This window comes from Ornithorhynchus anatinus, chromosome X2 (genome assembly GCF_004115215.2).
Source record: "Ornithorhynchus anatinus isolate Pmale09 chromosome X2, mOrnAna1.pri.v4, whole genome shotgun sequence".
NCBI classification, from domain to species: domain Eukaryota; kingdom Metazoa; phylum Chordata; class Mammalia; order Monotremata; family Ornithorhynchidae; genus Ornithorhynchus; species Ornithorhynchus anatinus.
This window is the reverse complement of record NC_041750.1, coordinates 2,038,377-2,055,759: the sequence shown is the minus strand read 5'-3', so window position 1 is coordinate 2,055,759 and position 17,383 is coordinate 2,038,377. Positions and strand designations below refer to the sequence as shown.

The 17,383-nt window shown below is 54.5% G+C and overlaps 2 protein-coding genes across 2 annotated transcripts; both read left to right on the top strand.

The window, feature by feature from the left end:
- Positions 1–80: 80 nt before the first annotated feature.
- On the top strand, positions 81–8,539 carry LOC100089640 (histidine--tRNA ligase, mitochondrial-like). The gene is made up of 14 exons (XM_029053481.2): positions 81–156; positions 1,345–1,578; positions 2,437–2,511; positions 2,758–2,877; positions 3,662–3,757; positions 4,176–4,301; positions 4,422–4,529; positions 5,031–5,129; positions 5,244–5,337; positions 5,823–5,950; positions 6,114–6,356; positions 6,444–6,560; positions 7,393–7,539; positions 8,160–8,539. The coding sequence occupies exons 2-14, from the start codon at positions 1,474–1,476 to the stop codon at positions 8,217–8,219; spliced, it is 1,518 nt and encodes a 505-aa protein (XP_028909314.1). The 5' UTR covers positions 81–156; positions 1,345–1,473; the 3' UTR covers positions 8,220–8,539.
- A 2,267-nt stretch (positions 8,540–10,806) lies between these two features.
- Positions 10,807–17,155, top strand: ZMAT2 (zinc finger matrin-type 2). The gene is made up of 6 exons (XM_029053492.2): positions 10,807–10,911; positions 12,620–12,713; positions 13,671–13,794; positions 14,545–14,618; positions 15,179–15,324; positions 16,125–17,155. The coding sequence occupies exons 1-6, from the start codon at positions 10,894–10,896 to the stop codon at positions 16,266–16,268; spliced, it is 600 nt and encodes a 199-aa protein (XP_028909325.1). The 5' UTR covers positions 10,807–10,893; the 3' UTR covers positions 16,269–17,155.
- The last annotated feature ends 228 nt before the right edge of the window (positions 17,156–17,383 follow it).

The window sequence follows — 17,383 nt, the reverse complement described above, 5'->3', positions numbered from 1 at the left end:
TCCCGTCCCGCCTCGGAGGACTTCCGGCCACCGAGCGGGGGACAGAGCGGCCACTCGGGGGGGGCAGAGCGGCCCACAGGGGCCGCTTCCGGTCGCCTCCGTTCCCTCGCTGCGCATGCGTGGAAGAGGAGGCCTCCGGCCGCGGCCCCTGCAGGGGTAAGGCGGCGCGGTCCTCGATGCTTTCCCCTCCCTCCCCCAGTATTCGCTCCCTCTCACCCTTTTTTTTTAAAAAAATGGACTTTCTCACGCCCTTACTATGTGCCAGGCATTGTGCTAAGCGCCGGGTTGGACGGAAGCTAATAATAATGTTGGTATTTAAGCGCTTACTCTGTGCAGAGCACTGTTCTAAGCGCTGGGGGAGATCCAGGGTCATCAGGTTGTCCCACGTGACGCTCACAGTTAATCCCCATTTTGCAGAGGAGGGAACTGAGGCCCAGAGAAGTGAAGTGACTCGCCCACAGTCATGCAGCTGACAAGTGGCAGAGCCGGGATTCGAACCCAAGACCTCCGACTCCCAAGCCCGAGCTCTTTCCACTGAGCCACGCTGCTTCTCTAGAAGCTAGCCCTGTTGGACCCAGTCCCCGTCCCATGTGGGGCTCGCAGTCTTTATGCCCATTTTACAGATGAGGTAGGAAACCCCAGAGAAGTAAAATGATTTGCCCAAGGTCTTACGGCAGACAAAAGGCGGAGTCGGGATTAGAACCCAGATCCTTGTGACTCCCAGGCCCGTGCTCTGCCCAACAGGCCATGCATCTTTCATTCAGTCATATTTATGGAACGCGTACGTTGTGCAGAACACTGTACTAAGCGTTTGGGAGGGCTCCCGCGTCCCATTCTTCTCCCACCCTCACCCCCGATTCCCTCCACCTTTCTTCTCTCCTCCCCACTTTAACTGCTTAATAATAATGAATAATTGTGATATTTGCAATACTAATTGTATTAAGCTCTTCCTGTGTGCCGAGCACTGTACTAAGCACTGGGGCCCGCCACGAGATAATCAGGACCCACATGAGGCTCACCGTCTAAATATGAGGGAGATAGGAATTGAATCCCCATTTTGCAGATGAAGAAACAGAGGCACCAGTGAAGTGAAATGACTTTCCCAAGGTCACACAGGCAGTACTTGGCAGAGCCAGGATTAGACTCCTAGGCCCCGTGCTCTTTCCACAAAACTCTCCCCCACCCTCTTTCACCCTTTCCCCTCTCTCCCATCCTCTTTTCCCCTTTCTCCCCCACTTCTTTCCCTCTTCTCCTTCTTGCCCTCCCATTCCCCAGCTTCAAACCCTGTCTTGAATGAGCCAGAGGTGTTGAAGAAGATGTACAAATGTTGCTTTTTGCTTCTAGGCCCTGCCAGCAGGCTGAATCGGAGCTTTTCTGGTGCTCCCCTGGACTGTTTTCTGGTGTTCCTGTGTCTCTGTTGCAGCCGAGGCAGGAAGATTTCCCACTTCCCGCTCCCTGGACGAGGGCCTCACGATGCATCATCTTGGAATCCTGCCCACGAAGGCCTGGGCAGCGCTGGCCTGCCAGTTTCTAAGACTTCCCCAAGTGCGGGCAGTAGCCAACTTGCCTCACGGCCAGGTGAGCTAGGGGCCCTGGTCCTATTTGAGTGCCACGTGGGCTTAGGGTAATAATCAGGCAGATTTCTCCCGGTCCTTTCGGCACCCAAACCTAGTGCCCAGACCTCTCTGTTGAATCAGGGTATCCCTGTAGTCTGAACTTTGGAGTAGGAGTTGAATTTTCCAGCCCTGCCATCAACACTCTCTGATGCCTATGGGGCTCAGTTTTCCCAGCTTTGAAACGGGGTGCTAGGCTTTCATCTTCCAGGGTAGAGTGAAGAGGAAGGGGCCAAAGTGTGTGGATGGATTGCTCCCTGTCTCAGTTTCACTGGCCTCACCTGACTTGGTGGAGATTGGTGCTGACTGATTTTTGAGCAAAATGAGGGATCTAGGAAATAAGAAATGACATCTGTTCAGTGCTTGCTGCGTGCCAAGAACTGTAATAAGTCCTGGGGCAGATACAAGATAATCAGGATGGACACAGTCCCCATCCCACATGGGGCTCACAGTTTTAATCCCCATTTTACGGATGAAAAAACTGAACTACAGAGAAGTGAAGTGATTTGCCCCAGAGCACGCAGCGGAAAGCAACGAAGCCTGGGTTAGAACCCAGGTCCATCTGACTCCCAGGCCTAAGGCCTGTGAAAGAGTCACCCCGATGTTGAAATTTCTTGAGGGCTGGGATCCAGATCTTTTCTTTAGTACTCTCCCGAGTACCTTCTAGAGTGCTCTATAGGTGCTATTGATCGATCATGTTGGTTGCTTGTGCCTTGGGCCTTTTCAGGTTTTAGTGTTTTTCAAATCCCAAACTTTGGGCAGAGTTAAAAGTTAAGACTCGCGGTAGGTTAAATTCAGTGTTTCTCATGTCACGTCCTTCCAGATTGCACAGCCTGCACAGCTGCCCCAGCTCGAACCGGAGAGAAGGAAGTTAGATTTCCTTGTCAAGACGCCCAAGGTAACTCATTCTACTCCCTGGGTTTCCCTCCACAAGCCTCAGTTGAATGATTGGCAGATCTGCTCTCCCCTTTCACCAAACCCCTGTTGGGTTGTGGGATTCTCCCTATTTGTTGCTGAATTATACTTCCCAAGCGCTCAGTACAGTGCTGTGCATACAGCGTTCAATAAATACGATTGAATGAATGAATTTGACCTCTGAACTTTTCCTTCACCTCCCTCTTTTCTGGCTGGTTTGGTCCTCCAGGGCACTAGAGATTGCAGCCCCCAGCAGATGGTCTTGAGGGAGAAAATCTTCAGCACCATCATCAACTGCTTCAAGCGCCATGGGGCAGAGCAGCTGGACACCCCAACGTTTGAATTGAAGGTGAAGAGAGGGCCCACACTGCCAGGAATCACATCTCCTCCAGGAAGCCTTCCCCAGGATCTCCCCTGCTTACATCCCTCCAAACTGCCGGTTCTGCACTTTCGCACCCCTTCTGTATTGTACCCTCCTATAGTCAGTCAATCCATGGTATTTATTGAGCGCTTACTGTGTGCAGAGCACTGTACTAAATGCTTGGGAGAATATAATGCACCAGAGTCGACAGGAACATTTCCTGCCCTTGAGGAGCTTATAGTTAGTAGCATTTGGAGTTAGCTTACCTACCCGGTTACGTAAGTACTCGATCATTTAAACATCACCTTTCCCTTCTTCCTTCTATCTGTAATTTATTATCGTGACTGTCACCCCCATTAGATTGAAAGCAGGCATCCTTGAGGGCAGGCATCATGTCGACTAAATTGAGCATAGTCCCCCAAATCTTTGGTACAGAACTGGACTTACAGCAGGCAGCCAGGAAATCCTGTTGATGGGGACTAGAATTTCTTTCCTGGGCTGCCTTCGGGGAATTCTATTCCTGACTCCTCCCCTTGCCTGCTGGCTGACCTCGAGCAAGTCCCGACACTTGAACCTCAGTTTCCTCATCTATCAAATGGGAAATTAATACCTGCTCTCTCCCTCTTAAACTCTGAGCCCCCTGTGGGACATGAACTATGTCTGACTTGATCTATCTACCCCAGTGTTTAGGTCGGGGCTTGACGTGCGGAAAGGGATGAACAAATACCAAATTATGATTTTTATGATGGATTCTGATTATGTCCCCATCCAGGAGACCCTCACGAAGAAGTACGGGGAGGAGTCGAAGCTCATCTATGACCTGAAGGATCAGGGTGGAGAGCAGCTGTCTTTGCGCTATGACCTGACCGTATCCTTCTGCCTCGGAGCTTGGGCCCCAACCCCTTCCTCCTCAGGTGGCGTTGGGGAGAGAGGGGTGGGCACTAGGCAAGGGAAATCATGGAGGATCACATGGCCTGATCGATACAGTCTTTCTGGACCAGTGTTAGTTAATCCTGACCATCCCTTGTCTGCTGTGTGACCTTGTGCAAGTCACTTCACTTCTCTGGGTCTCAGTCACCTCATTCAGAATATGGGGATTAAGACTGTGAGCCCCATGTGGGACAGGGACTGTGTCCAACCCTGTATTCTATCCCAGCACTTAGTATGGTGCCAGGCAATAGTAGGTGCTTAACAAATATTAAAAAAAATTTGGAACTGATGCTGAGCTTGCCCTCTAGGAGAGGGCCCGGGGCGGTGGTTCTTCGTCCTTAACCCTTCCCCGTCAGGTTCCCCTGGCTCGTTACCTGGCGAGGAATAAAGTGAAGAAGATGAAACGGTACCAGATCGGCAAGGTGTTCCGCCGGGAGGCTCCGTCCGTTGTCCAAGGTCGCTACCGCGAGTTCTTCCAGTGTGTGAGTGTCCCTGGGGATCCGGGGGGCCAGGGCCGGGCGGGGTGGGGCCGGTGGAGGGGATCGGGTTCAGCCCGGGCTGGTTCCGGGCTCTGATGGGCCCTTCCCCTCTCCGGGCCACAGGACTTCGACATCGCCGGCCAGTTTGACCCCATGATCCCCGACGCCGAGTGTCTGAAGATCGTGTGCGAGATCCTGAGCGGGCTGCAGCTGGGGGACTTCCTCATCAAGGTGACCGCCCAGTGGGACCCCCTACAGACTCCCCCAAACACCGAGCTGTAACCCAAGACAGCCAAACTGAGGCCCAGAGTGACTTGCCCATAGTCCCACAGCAGACAAGTGGTGGAGCCTGCCCTTCTGTTCTTACTTTAAACCAGAGGTGTAATATGGCGATGGAGGTGGTGATAATAGCTCTTATGAAGTGCTAAACGCTGGAGTAGAACCAAGGCGATCTGATCCGTCGCCGTCTCTTTACGTCCCCACAGTCCAGAGGGAGGGAGAAAAGGTGTCTTCTCCTTATTTTACAGATGTGGGAACTGAGGCCCAGAGAGGTTCAGTGACTTGGCCGAGGTCACACAGCAAGCCAGTGGCAGAGCAGGCACTCAGACCAGGATCTCTGGACTCTCAGTCCTTGCCCTTTCCACCAGGCCGTGCTATCTTGCCCGGAGATGCCAACTGGGGTCCGGAACTGCCTCGCCCCTGCGGTGACCCTTTTCGCCTCCCTGCCCCCAGGTGAATGACCGGCGGGTCGTGGATGGGATGTTGGCCGCCTGCGGCGTCCCCGACAGCCAGCTCCGCACCATCGGGCTCTCGCTGGACAAACTGGACAAGGTATAGGTGGGGCAGGGCGGAGGGGGCAGGGGAGGACCCACCCTCCCAGCGGCCGGCCCCAGACAGATCCAGTGGAGGCCTGGGGTCCGGGTGACAGCTAGGACTCCCCGGCAGATTTCCTGGGAGAACGTGAGGTGCGAGATGGTGAGCCAGAAGGGCCTGGCTCCAGAGGTGGCCGACCGGGTTGGGGACTACGCTCGGCTGTGTGGTGAGTCGGGGGGCTTCTGCCCCGGGGGCATTGGTGGGGGCAGATTCCGAGCCGGGGGCCCAACCTCGACCCTTGTGGGCCCGGCCCCTGCCGCAATAAAGAGGGACTATGGAGGGGGCTGTGGGCTCTAATAAAAATTCGTAACGATAATGATTGTGGCAGGCCCCGATAACAGCAAAATGGTCGGGGGGGATCGTTGTTACTCAGCCAATTGTATTTATTGAGCACTTCCTGTGTGCAGAACACTGTACTAAGTGCTTGGGAGAGCGCAATATAACAGACAGATTCCCTGCCCACAGTGAGCTTTCAGTCTTTAATATTAAAACTGGTAGTGTCCGCCCCAGTTGTCGACATTCTTATCAGGTGGTAGGTTGGGGGAAAGTGAGAGAGGGTGTACAGATGTGGAGAGGGTCTGGGTGCGGCCTAGAGTCTGGGCCTCCTCCTCCCCCGTCGGGCTGACGCGTCCCCCGGTTCCCCGGGCGCAGGCGGGGTGTCCTTGGTGGAGCGGCTCCTGCAGGATCCCCAGCTGGCGCAGAGCAAGCAGGCCCGGGCCGGGCTGGAGGACCTCAACCTGCTGTTCGACTACCTGACCCTGCTGGGCGTAGCTGACAGGGTGAGCCGGGGCTGGGCTGGGCTGGGGAGGGGCCAGTTGTCTGTGGACACGGTGACCCGCCTGGGGCCGGGTTCACCAGCCACTGCCGCCCGGTGCCACGTCGTGCCCACGTGCCAGAGGAACCTCCGGTCTTCCGGGCCTGACGGTCTGCCGGTTCCCGCAGGTCTCCTTCGACCTGAGCCTGGCGCGGGGCCTGGACTACTACACGGGGGTCATCTACGAGGCCGTGCTGGCGCAGCCCCCGGCCGCGCGGGGGGAAGAGCCGCTCGGCGTGGGCAGCGTGGCCGCCGGCGGGCGCTACGACGGGCTCGTGGGCATGTTCGACCCCAAGGGCCACCGGGTGCCCTGCGTGGGGCTCAGCATCGGGGTCGAACGCATCTTGGCCGTCGTGGAGCAGAGGATGGAGGTTCGGAACCAAAATGTTACTATTATTATATGGGGAGGTTTCCATCTTCCTCGTTGAAACGTAGCTCACCTCCCTTCCTCCCTGCAGGAGTCCAAGGAGAAGGTGCGGACCACAGAGACCCAGGTGCTCGTGGCGGCGGCCCAGAAGAGCTTCCTCAGAGAGAGGCTGAAGCTCATCGCGGAGCTGTGGGATGCGGGGATCAAGGTGAGAGTTCAGCAGGGGCCCGCGCCCCGCCCAATTGGAGCCCTGTGGTCCCCTCAGACCCTGATCCCCTCTGGGACTTCTCCGGAGCTCCCTCGGAAGGCTGGGGGCACCAAGCTCTGGGGCCGTGAAGGTCGGAGGGCTGGGAGACCACCCCACTGCGGTGGTCTCGGTTGCTGTTCTTGGGAGGAGGTCTGGAAGGTCACCAGAGCTCCCGAGTTGGCGGGGAGGTCTAGTGGAGAGAGCACGGGGGTCTGGGAGGCAGGAGGCCTGGGATTCCATCCCCGCTCTGTTCCCGGCCTGCGTTGTGGCCTTTGGCAACTCACTTACCGTCTCTGGGCTACTGTTTCTTCTTCTTGAGTCATCTTCCATCCTCCCTCCTTACACTGCAACCGATCAGAACCCCAGGGCTCTGGGGCACTGTAAGCCATTCATAAGCACCCCAGTTAATCTTGTCCCGTCCCCGCACTACTCTGGTTGGTCTTGGGTTCTAATTCCGGCTCTGCCACTTGTCTGTTGTGTGGCTTTGGGCAAGTCACTTAACTTCTCTGGACCTAAGTTCTTTCATGTAAAATGGGGAGAAGGACTGTGCACCCTATGTGGAACGGGGGACTATGTCCAACCCAATTATCTTGTATCTACCCCAGTGCTTAGAATAGTGACTGGCACATAGTAAGTGCTAAACAAATATCATAATTATTATTGCAAGCCCTTGGAGGGCGGAACACCTGCTTCTGGCTTCCGTAGTGCTGTCCCAAGAGCGCTCAGTACAGGGCGGGGCTCTCAGTGGGCGCTCAGTCGAGACCACTGCCCAGTGGATCGGATTCCCTTCCAGGCAGAGCTGGTGTACAAGGACAATCCCAAGCTGCTCCCCCAGCTGCAGCACTGCGAGGCCACGGGCATCCCGCTGGTGGTCATTGTCGGGGAGCGGGAGCTGAAGGACGGCGTGGTCAAACTGCGCAAGGTGGCCAGTCGGGAGGAGGTGAGGCCGGACTCGGGTGGGGGCAGTCTCGGGCAGGATGACCACTGTGAACGTTAGCGAAGCGGTGGGGCCTAGGGGATAGCGCCCAGGCCTGGGAGTCAGAAGGATCGGGGTTCTAATCCCGGCCCTACCACTTGCCTGCTGGATGACCTTGGGCAAGTTACCTCACTTCTATGTGCTTCAGGTTCCGCGTCTGTAAAAGTCACTCGATCGTTCATTCTGTTGGATTTATTGAGTGCTTCAAAGGGGGGTGTTCAGTACCCATTCTCCCTCCTATTAAGAGTGTGAGGTCCATGTGGGACAGGGACTGTGTCTAACCTGGTTGTCTGGTCTCTACCCCAGTGCTCAGTACAATGCTTTGCACTTAGTAAATGCTGAACAAATACCATAATTATTACCATTATTATGGAACATGCCACATTGTCTTGGATTTCTGAAGTGTTTAGTTCAGTGCGTGGCACCCAGTGAGTGCTTAGTAAAGACCATTTTAACATTTAGGGGCTTCCGCCAGGCATCCCATCTTTGGAGGAAGCGGAGTGTGATGGGAACAGGGGCCGGGATTGCGGGGAGGCAGAGAGTGGCTGTCCCCCGGCTGGGCTAGCACGCCCTTTGTGTTTCAGGTGGACATTCGGAGGGACGCCGTGGTGGCAGAAATCCAGAGACGAATAGCAGAGGCCTGATCGTCAAGCCACGCCACTGGTCAATCTCCACGGGCCGGACGTCGACCCCGGGGTCCCGTAGGCCGGCTCTTGCCTGCCCTCCCATGACCTGAACCCAGCCCCATCCACTCCCGCAGGAGGAATGGAGACCGGGACCACCCTGGGCAGGGAGCCAAGACCCAGAGAAACACCGGAGATGGAACCGGAGGCTCCTGAGGCCCCGAGACAAGACCCGCGGGCATGCGGCCATGCTTGGCGGGGCTCTGGGTGGCACGTGCTGGGGTAAGAAGACGGGGCAAATTGGAACTAATCTGTTAATAATACTACAGATCTGCAAAGTCTTTCACTCCTGTCATGAATCTCATTTTGCTTGCATGACAGCCTTGGGAGGTAGGGAGGAGCAGGGACCTCAGTCCTCATTGTACAGAAGAGGAAACTGAGGCCCCAACAGGTGATGTGGCTTGCCTGAGATCCCACAAAGGGTTGCAAGCAAAGACTGAGCCAGATGCCAAGTCTCCCGCCTCTCAGGACTACCGGAACAGGGTGTGATCAACACCCCTACCTGAAGGTCACCATAAACTCGGGGCAAAGATGCCCGTTGGTCAGGATTTCTGTCTAAGCCCAGGCTCCGGGCCCCACTGCCAGGCCCTTACCCAATTGCTCGTTCTTGGGAGGTGTGGCAGGAGCAAGGAAGGGGCACGACCTTTGTGCTGCATGACCTTCGGTAAGTCACTTCTCTATGCCTCAGTTCTGTACAGTAAGTGCTCATTCATTCAATCGTGTTTCTTGAGCGCTTCCTGTGTGCAAAGCACTGTACTAAGTGCTTGGGAGAGTACAATATAACAACAAACAGACACATTCCCTGTTCACAAAGAGCTCACAATCTAGAGGGAGAGATAGTATCCATAAATAAATAAATTCCAGATATTTACAGACATCCACATACACGATGTGGGGATGCAAGGGAGGATGAATGAAGGGAGCAAGGCAGGGTGACGCAGAAGGGAGGGAGAGGAGGGCTTAGGGAAGGCTTCTTGGGGGAGATGATGATGATGATGGTATTTGTTAAGTGCTTACTATGTGCCAAGCACTATTCTGAGAACTGGGAGAGATACCAGGTAATCAGGTTGTCCCACGTGGGGCTCACAGTCTTCATCCCCATTTTCCAGATGAGGTAACTGAGGCACAGAGGAGTGAAGTGACTTGCACGTCACACAGCTGACAAGTGGCCGATTCAGGATTAGAACCCACGACCATGGAGTTGGGCCTTCAATAAGGCTTTGAAGTGGAAGAGTGCAATTTTCTGTGTGGAAGGAGGGAGGGCATTCGAGGCCAGAGGGATGGATGAGATCGAGTGCTTCATTCCTTCATTAGTATTTATTAGTATTATTTAGTATTCAGTAGTATTTATTGAGCGCTTACTAGGTGCAGAGCACTGTGCTGAGCACTTGGAATGTGCAATTCGGCAACAGATAGAAAGAAACCCTGCCCAATGATGGGCTCACAGTCTATTGATGAGGAGGAGGAGGAGGATAACCACCTCCTTGCCTGCCCTAGGCTCAGTGGTAGTCACGTTGGTAGCCCCGGAGGGAAAGATGCCACTTGTCAGCTGTGTGACTGTGGGCAAGTCACTTAACTTCTCTGTGCCTCAGTGACCTCATCTGTAAAATGGGGATTAACTGTGAGCCTCACGTGGGACAACCTGATTCCCTTGTATCTCCCCCAGTGCGTAGAACAGTGCTGGGCACATAGTAAGCGCTTAAATACCAACATTATTATTATTCTCAGCTGTGTGACTGTGGGCAAGTCACTTAATTTCTCTGTGCCTCAGTGACCTCATCTGTAAAATGGGGATGAAGACTGGGAGCCTCACGGGGGACAACCTGATGACCCTGTATCTACCCCAGTGCTTAGAACAGTGCTCGGCACATAATAATAATGTTGGTATCTGTTAAGCGCTTAGTATGTGCTGAGCACTGTTCTAAGCGCTGGGGGAGATACAGGGGAATCAGGTTGTCCCACATGAGGCTCGCAGTTAATCCCCATTTTACAGATGAGGTCACTGAGGCACAGAGAAGTGAAGCGACTTGCCCACAGTCACACAGCTGACAAGTGGCAGAGCCGGGAGTCGAACCCATGACCTCTGACTCCGAAGTGCAGGCTCTTTCCACTGAGCCACGCTGCTTCCAGTAAGCGCTTAACAAATACCAACATTATTATTATTAGGTGGGCCAACCTGATGACCCTGTATCTCCCCCAGCGCTTAGAACAGTGCTCTGCACCTAGTAAGCGCTTAACAAATACCAACATTATTATTATTAGGTGGGCCAACCTGATGACCCTGTATCTCCCCCAGCGCTTAGAACAGTGCTCTGCACCTAGTAAGCGCTTAACAAATACCAACATGATTATTATCACTAAGCATGGTCGCCACCTCCAACGACTGGCAACTGCAGCTACCGCTTGGCTTCAGGGCCACACTGCGCGTGCGCCCTACCGTAAGCGGCGGGAGCGTGTGTCGTAAAGAACACCCCGCTTGACGTCCCTCGCCGGGGCGCTTTACGACCCGCCCTGGAGCTGACGTCACCGCCGCCTTGGAGATCATGGCGTCGCCCTGGAGGGGGCCGTGGCGCTTTACGACTCGCCCCCCAGGGTTCACGACATTTTGCGACGCCCCGCTCACATCGCCGCGAAGATGGCGTCCGGCAGCGGGGTGAGTGGCGTCCGTTGGGAGGCCGTTTGGGGCTCCGACGGCTGCGGCCTTCTTCCCTCGCCAGGCCCCGGCGCTTATGTGCACGGCTGCAAATGATCTCTGCCTGCTGCTGATGCCTCCCTCCCCCCTCCAGCTCGTTGTAATTAGGGGATCGCACCATCCAGCTCTCTTGGAGTCCTATTTATTGAGCGCTGACCGCGCGCAGAGCACTGTGCTGAGCGCCCCACCCCGTAGACACGTTCCCTGCCTACGAGCTGCTCCCCCCAGCGCTTAGTACGGTGCTCCGCTGATCCACTGATCGGTTGCTGACCTGTTGGGTGCGGCCGATGGTGGTGTTTGGTAATAATGTTGGTAATTTGTTAAGCGCTTACTATGTGCCGAGCACTGTTCTAAGCGCTGGGGGAGATACAGGGTCATCAGGTTGTCCCACATGAGGCTCCCGGTCTTCAGCCCCATTTTACAGATGAGGGAACTGAGGCCCAGAGAAGTGAAGTGACTTGCCCACAGTCACACAGCTGACAAGTGGCAGAGCCCGGAGTCGAACCCATGACCTCTGACTCCCAAGCCCAGGCTCCTTCCACTGGGCCACGCTGCTTCCCCTATGTTGGTATTTGTTAAGCGCTTACTGCGTGCAGACCACTGTTTCAAACGCTGGTGGAGATACCATATTGTCCCACGTAAGGCTCACAATCTTAATCCCCATTTTACAGATGAGGTCGCTGAGGCACAGAGAAGTGACTTGCCCACAGCCATCCAGCCAAGTGGCAGAGCGGGATTCGAACCCATGACCTCTGACTCCCAAGCCCGGGCTCTTATCACTGAGCGTCGCTGCTTCTCTAAGCGCTTACTATGGGCCCAGCACTGTTCTAAGCGCTCGGGATAGATACAAGGTGATCAAGTTGTCCCTTGTGGGGCTCACAGTCTTAATCCCCATTTTACAGATGACACTGAGGCACAGGGAAGTGAAGGGATGGGCCCAAAGTCACACAACTGACAAGTGGAGGAGCCGGAATTGGAACTCAGGATCTCTGACTCCCAAGCCCGTGGTTTTGCCACCAAGCCACCCTGCCCTGCCTTAGTTTCCCCTGTTGGGGAAAGTGGGCGGGACACATACTGGCAGGAGATGGACTTTTTTATGACATTTGTTCAGCACATACTACGCGTCAACCACTTTTAAACGCCGGGCGTGGTCTCTATCCTGTGTGGTGTTTACAGTCTGAGTAGGAGGGTGAACAGGTAATGAATCCTCATTTTGCAGTCGAAGAAACAGAGGCACAGAGAAATTAAGTGACCTGCCTGAAGTCACGCAGTGAGCAATTGTCAGAGCCGGGATTAGAACCCAGGACTCCCAGGTCCAAACTTTCTCCAGTAATGGCCATGGTGCTTCTTTGTTTCATTTAGAAGATTCTAATGAGAACCTCACTCTCTGACCGCCAGACTCTTTCTCTTACCCTGTGCCCTTTTCACTTTTTTAAAAACTGCCATTGAAGTCCAAAGTTAGAAGATTCTAACAGGAAACTCTTTTTCTGATCGCTGGACCCATTCTCCTTCCCCGTGCCCTTTTCACTTTTTTTTTTAATTGCCATTGAAGTCCAAAGTCCTCCTTAGCATCAGGAACCAATACAACCAAACACGTTAACTCTTCCTGCCAGGCAAGGGAGAACTCAGGGGAATTTTGCATTGAATTCTGATGTGCTTTCTTTGACAGAATAAAAACCTGGACTTCCGTCGGAAGTGGGACAAAGATGAATATGAGAAACTTGCGGAGAAACGGCTTACGGAAGAGAGAGAGAAAAAAGATGGTAAGTAAAATCCAGATATTCCCCTTGTTACCCTGCTGACACTTCTCTCGGGTATTTTTGGGTGGTGGGTTTATCTGGGTCAGAGTAATTTTTGCCTTCTCAAACTCATAAAACTGAGGTAAAATGCAGAATTTAAGGGGCTGGGGGTGGTATCCTGTTATTAGATTCAACCCCATTGGTCTGCCCAATAATCTACTAGGCTATGCTCCTTCCTGAGATCAGGCTCTATTCCCTACTTCCACTTTTTTCACTTAATTTTGATTATGCCCAAGAGCCCCTGCTTTTTTAAGGGTCTACTCTCACTGAGTGAGCTGGGTTATTTTCAAAACAATCATCCCTGTTTAAAGAGTTAAGATTGTATTTTCTGGTTCCCTTAGTATTGTCTTAATTGACTTTGTTTCTTCTTGTTTATGTTGCTTGTGAATTGTTGGTGAACTTTCACAACGAATGTGTTTTAGCTCTCCCTAGTTTAAGGAATTCTAGCCCCTTGGCAATTCTTGGACTTCTTCTGAAATTTCCTTTCTAATAATAATAATGATAATTGTGGTATTTGTTAAGTGCTTATTCGGTGCCAAGCACTCTACTAAGCACTGGGGTAGATACAAGGTTGGGCACAGCCCCTGACTCACATGGAGCTCACGTTCTAAGTGGGATGGAGAACGGGTAGTGAATCCCCATTTTACAGATGACACTGCGGCCCAGAGAATTTAGTTACCCAAGGACATCCAGCAGGCAAGTGTCAGAGGCAGGATTAGAACCCACATCCTAGGATTCCCAGGCCCGTGTTTGTCTCACTGTCCTGAGATTTGACCCCTGTGGGCCTAGCACTTCTGTTTCCCGCTTTCCCCCTTGCTTCCCACCCTTGCTTCCCCAAAGCTCACTGGGTATCTGCTGGTTTTGGTCAGGGCTGCAAGCCCCAGAATGCCTCCCTGAGAGATCGCGTCCTTTGTGTTTCAGGAAAACCCGTCCAGCCCGTCAAGCGGGAGCTCCTGCGGCACCGGGACTACAAAGTGGACCTGGAGTCCAAGCTGGGGAAGACCATCGTCATCACCAAGACCACGCCGCAGTCCGAGATGGGAGGGTGAGCGCCGGGGGCTGGGCAAAGGGGCCAGCCACGTTGGGGCAGCTGCGGCCACTCCATCTTTGCCGCTGTCTGGCTGTCAAAACTTCCCAGTCAATCAGTTGTATTTTAATCGGTCTCATTTATTGAGCGCCTTCTGTGGGCAGAGCACTATACTAAGCGGTTGGGAGAGGACGATATAATAATATAACAGACACATTCCCTGTCAACAGTGAGCTCCCAGCTCCTAACTCTCTGGAAGGGGTCGGGTGGGAAATAGTAGGGTTCTGCACTGTACTGGGGCCTCTGGGTTTGGAGAAGGCCAGGAGACTTAAAGAACGATGAAATGGCAGCAGCATCCAGCTGGACGTGTCCCCACAGCTCAGGGATGGGAGTGAGGGGGGCAGTCTCTGAGCATGGGGACACCAGACCCTTGCCCAGGCTCCTGAGAGGATAGCAGGCAGCCTCGGGCAGCTGGAGGAGAAAACCTTGGCCAGGCCAGTGGACGGCATAGCGGGTCCCAAGGAGAGCGGCAGGAGTGACCCTCTGGGAGGGACCCCGGGCCGGGCCACCCTCCGAGGGCACCTACTGTGCCATGGGGCTACCGGCCGGCTGCCTTGTTGGTCCCTTCCCTCCAGCCTGGTAGCTGTCTTCCTCCAGTGCCCAGTCATGATCAGCGGGCCACCGTCCTCTGAGGCTGGGGGCTGTGAGGTTGGCCCAGTACAGCGTCCCTATCAAGAAACAGACTCCTTCCTTCTCTCTGTCGTCCAGGTATTACTGCAACGTCTGTGACTGTGTGGTAAAGGACTCCATCAACTTCCTGGACCACATCAACGGCAAGAAACGTAAGCGGAAAAGGGTGTTTGTCCCCGGGGTGGAGGCCGAGGAGCCCCGAGCGCCCTCCCTCTCCTGTCTAAGATTCATGAAGTCCAAGCCCGCCCCTCGTCCTTCATACCAAAAGAGGATCCGTGTCTAGTCTCCCTTTCAACCTGGACGGCCTTCCAGGGGTGGGGGATTTGAGCCCATGTTGCGGGAATTGTGTCCAGCAGGAACACCTGGATAGGCATCCCAACCCAATTGTGCCCAGCACTGGTTCATTTTGGCGCATGGGCTCTGTAGAGCAAATGGTTTTCTCCTCTTCCGTCCTCCCTTGCAGCCCACCCACAGCCCCCTTGATGAGCCTCACCCTCAGCCCCTCCGCTCCCAATCTCCCACTAGTGCAGTTGGGGCACGCCTGTGGCCTAGTCAGACCAGTCATGTCCATCACAGGGCAGGAGAGCTGTGAGCGGGAATCTGGCCCCTGTGTAGGTGACGAGGGCAGACCCCCGGACAGAGTCGGTCTTGTAGAGTTGTGGCTGCCAACAGGAGAGACTGTAACGACCCCGCCCCATGCTGCCCCATGCAGATCAGCGGAACCTGGGCATGTCGATGCGTGTGGAGCGCTCCACCCTGGACCAGGTAAAGAAGCGTTTTGAGGTGAACAAGAAGAAGATGGAGGAGAAGCAGAAGGACTATGACTTTGAAGAGAGGATGAAGGAGCTCAGGGAGGAGGTGAGGCCTCCACTTGATGGAAAGCACACCAGGGAGGGGAGGGACCGATGGGGTTCTGTTAAAATCATGGGAGGGCACTCAGCCCTTCTCCCCCAGCGCACCGTGGAGTGGTGGAAGGACACCGGATCCCCATGATTCTCAGGGATTTGTGGGGACCCGGGGTAGCAGTGGGGGAGCTGACCATCTGGGTGGCCCCTCTGCATGTGACCCCCACCCCCTACAGTGAAGGTGACGCAAACTGATCCCCAGACTTCCATTCATTTGGCCCTGGCACCTGAGTGAACAAGGTTGGGATGATGTCTGACCCTTTTGCTCTGCCATAATCCTGCCCCTGTCCATCAGTTGTTTATATAGCCCCTCTGGGTGCAGACTACTCAACTAGAGAAGAATCGTGGCCTAGTAGAGAATTGGCCTGGAAGTCAGAAGGACGAGGGTTCTGATCCTGGCTCTGCCACATCTCTGATGGGTGACCTTGAGCAAGTCACTTCACTTCTCCGGGTTACAGTTACCTCATCTGTAATATGGGGATTAAGATTGTGAGTCCCCTGTGGGACATGGACTACGTCCAACCTGATTAGGTTGGATCTACCGCAGTGCTTAGTAAAAGCCTGGCACACAGTAAGCGCGTAAGAAATACCATTAAAAAAACAAATGAAACTAAAGCCTTGGGAGGTTACAACTGGGTTAGGAGATCTGATCCCGCCCCTCAAGGAACTTCCAGTTGGGATGGTGATAGTGGTCCTGGGGAGGGATGGTCTGGGTCGGTCAATGAGCGCTCCCTCTGCTTTGTTCTGGCCCAGGAGGAGAAGGCCAAGGCCTACAAGAAGGAGAAGCAGCGGGAGAAGAAGAGGAGGGCAGAGGAGGACTTGACGTTTGAGGAAGACGACGAGATGGCGGCAGTGATGGGCTTCTCGGGCTTCGGCTCCACTAAAAAGAGCTACTGATTCCCCCTCACTTCCCCCCCCGCCCCAATCGGGACGTATCCCCCTCTCGGACCTGACTCTGGGCGTATGGGGGCCGTTCTCTCCCCAGGGTCCTTGGGGAAGATCCAAGGCCCCTGCCCGGTCTTGGAGAATCTGTATTTTTCCCCACCACCGCTAGAATAAAGCCAGGCAGCTGAGAAGAGGCCAGGCCACTGGGCCCCCGGATCGGGGAGCCACGTGAGGTTCGTCTGCCGGTGTTCCCCATAGAGGCTCTTCCTGCCTCCTCACCCCCCCTCCGCTGCTCTCTCTCAGAGCCCCCTTATCAATGTGTCCCCCCCGCCTCCCCTTTCCTTGCCCCCCCCTGCAAAACGCCTGATTCCCAGACTTTGGTTCCTCCATTCCGGACCTGCGAAGGAAAGGTTCTGTCCTTGACTTCCCCTTTCACCTCGCCTCTCCCTTTTCCTCAGCGCACGTCCTGGCTGCTGGCCGCCTTCCCACCCCAGGTGTCCTGTGGTCATGTGTGTGTTTTTGTGGGTGTATGTGTGCGTGGGAGTGGTGTGTACCTGTTGTGTGTGTGTCCGTGAAGCAGTCACGTGCAGGCGGTTGGGTGCCCGCAGCTGGGCGGGGGGACTTGGCCTGATGGGGTTGGGTCCGGCTGATAACGAGAGCGAGTCCTTTGAGCTAGCGCCCGCCCCCGGGGTTGTCCCCCCTCTCTCTGAGAGACTCCGGAGGGGGGGGGCGGCTCTGGTAACCTCTCTGATGAGACCATCGCTGTTTTTCGTCTTCCTCGCTTTCAGGCTCTAACTCGAGCGCACTTGGCTGAAGCAGAAAGACCCAGGGTGGGGTTAAATGGCACACCCAGCACTCTGCAGTTTTTAATTAAAACAAAATTAGAAAACACGGCTACACATCTGCCTGTTATTCCTAAGGAACATCTCTCCCTGTATTTCCTTGGGCTCTTTTTCATTGAAGCTGTCTGCCTGCCTGTTCAGTTAGAAAAGTTTTTCCTACTGCTCAGTAGGAAAGTATCCTACAGAAAGTATTTCCAAAAGAGGATGTGAGCCCCATTGACTGTAAGCTCCTTATGGACAGGGAATGTACCTTACACTTCTGTCACACTTCTCAAGCACTTAGAA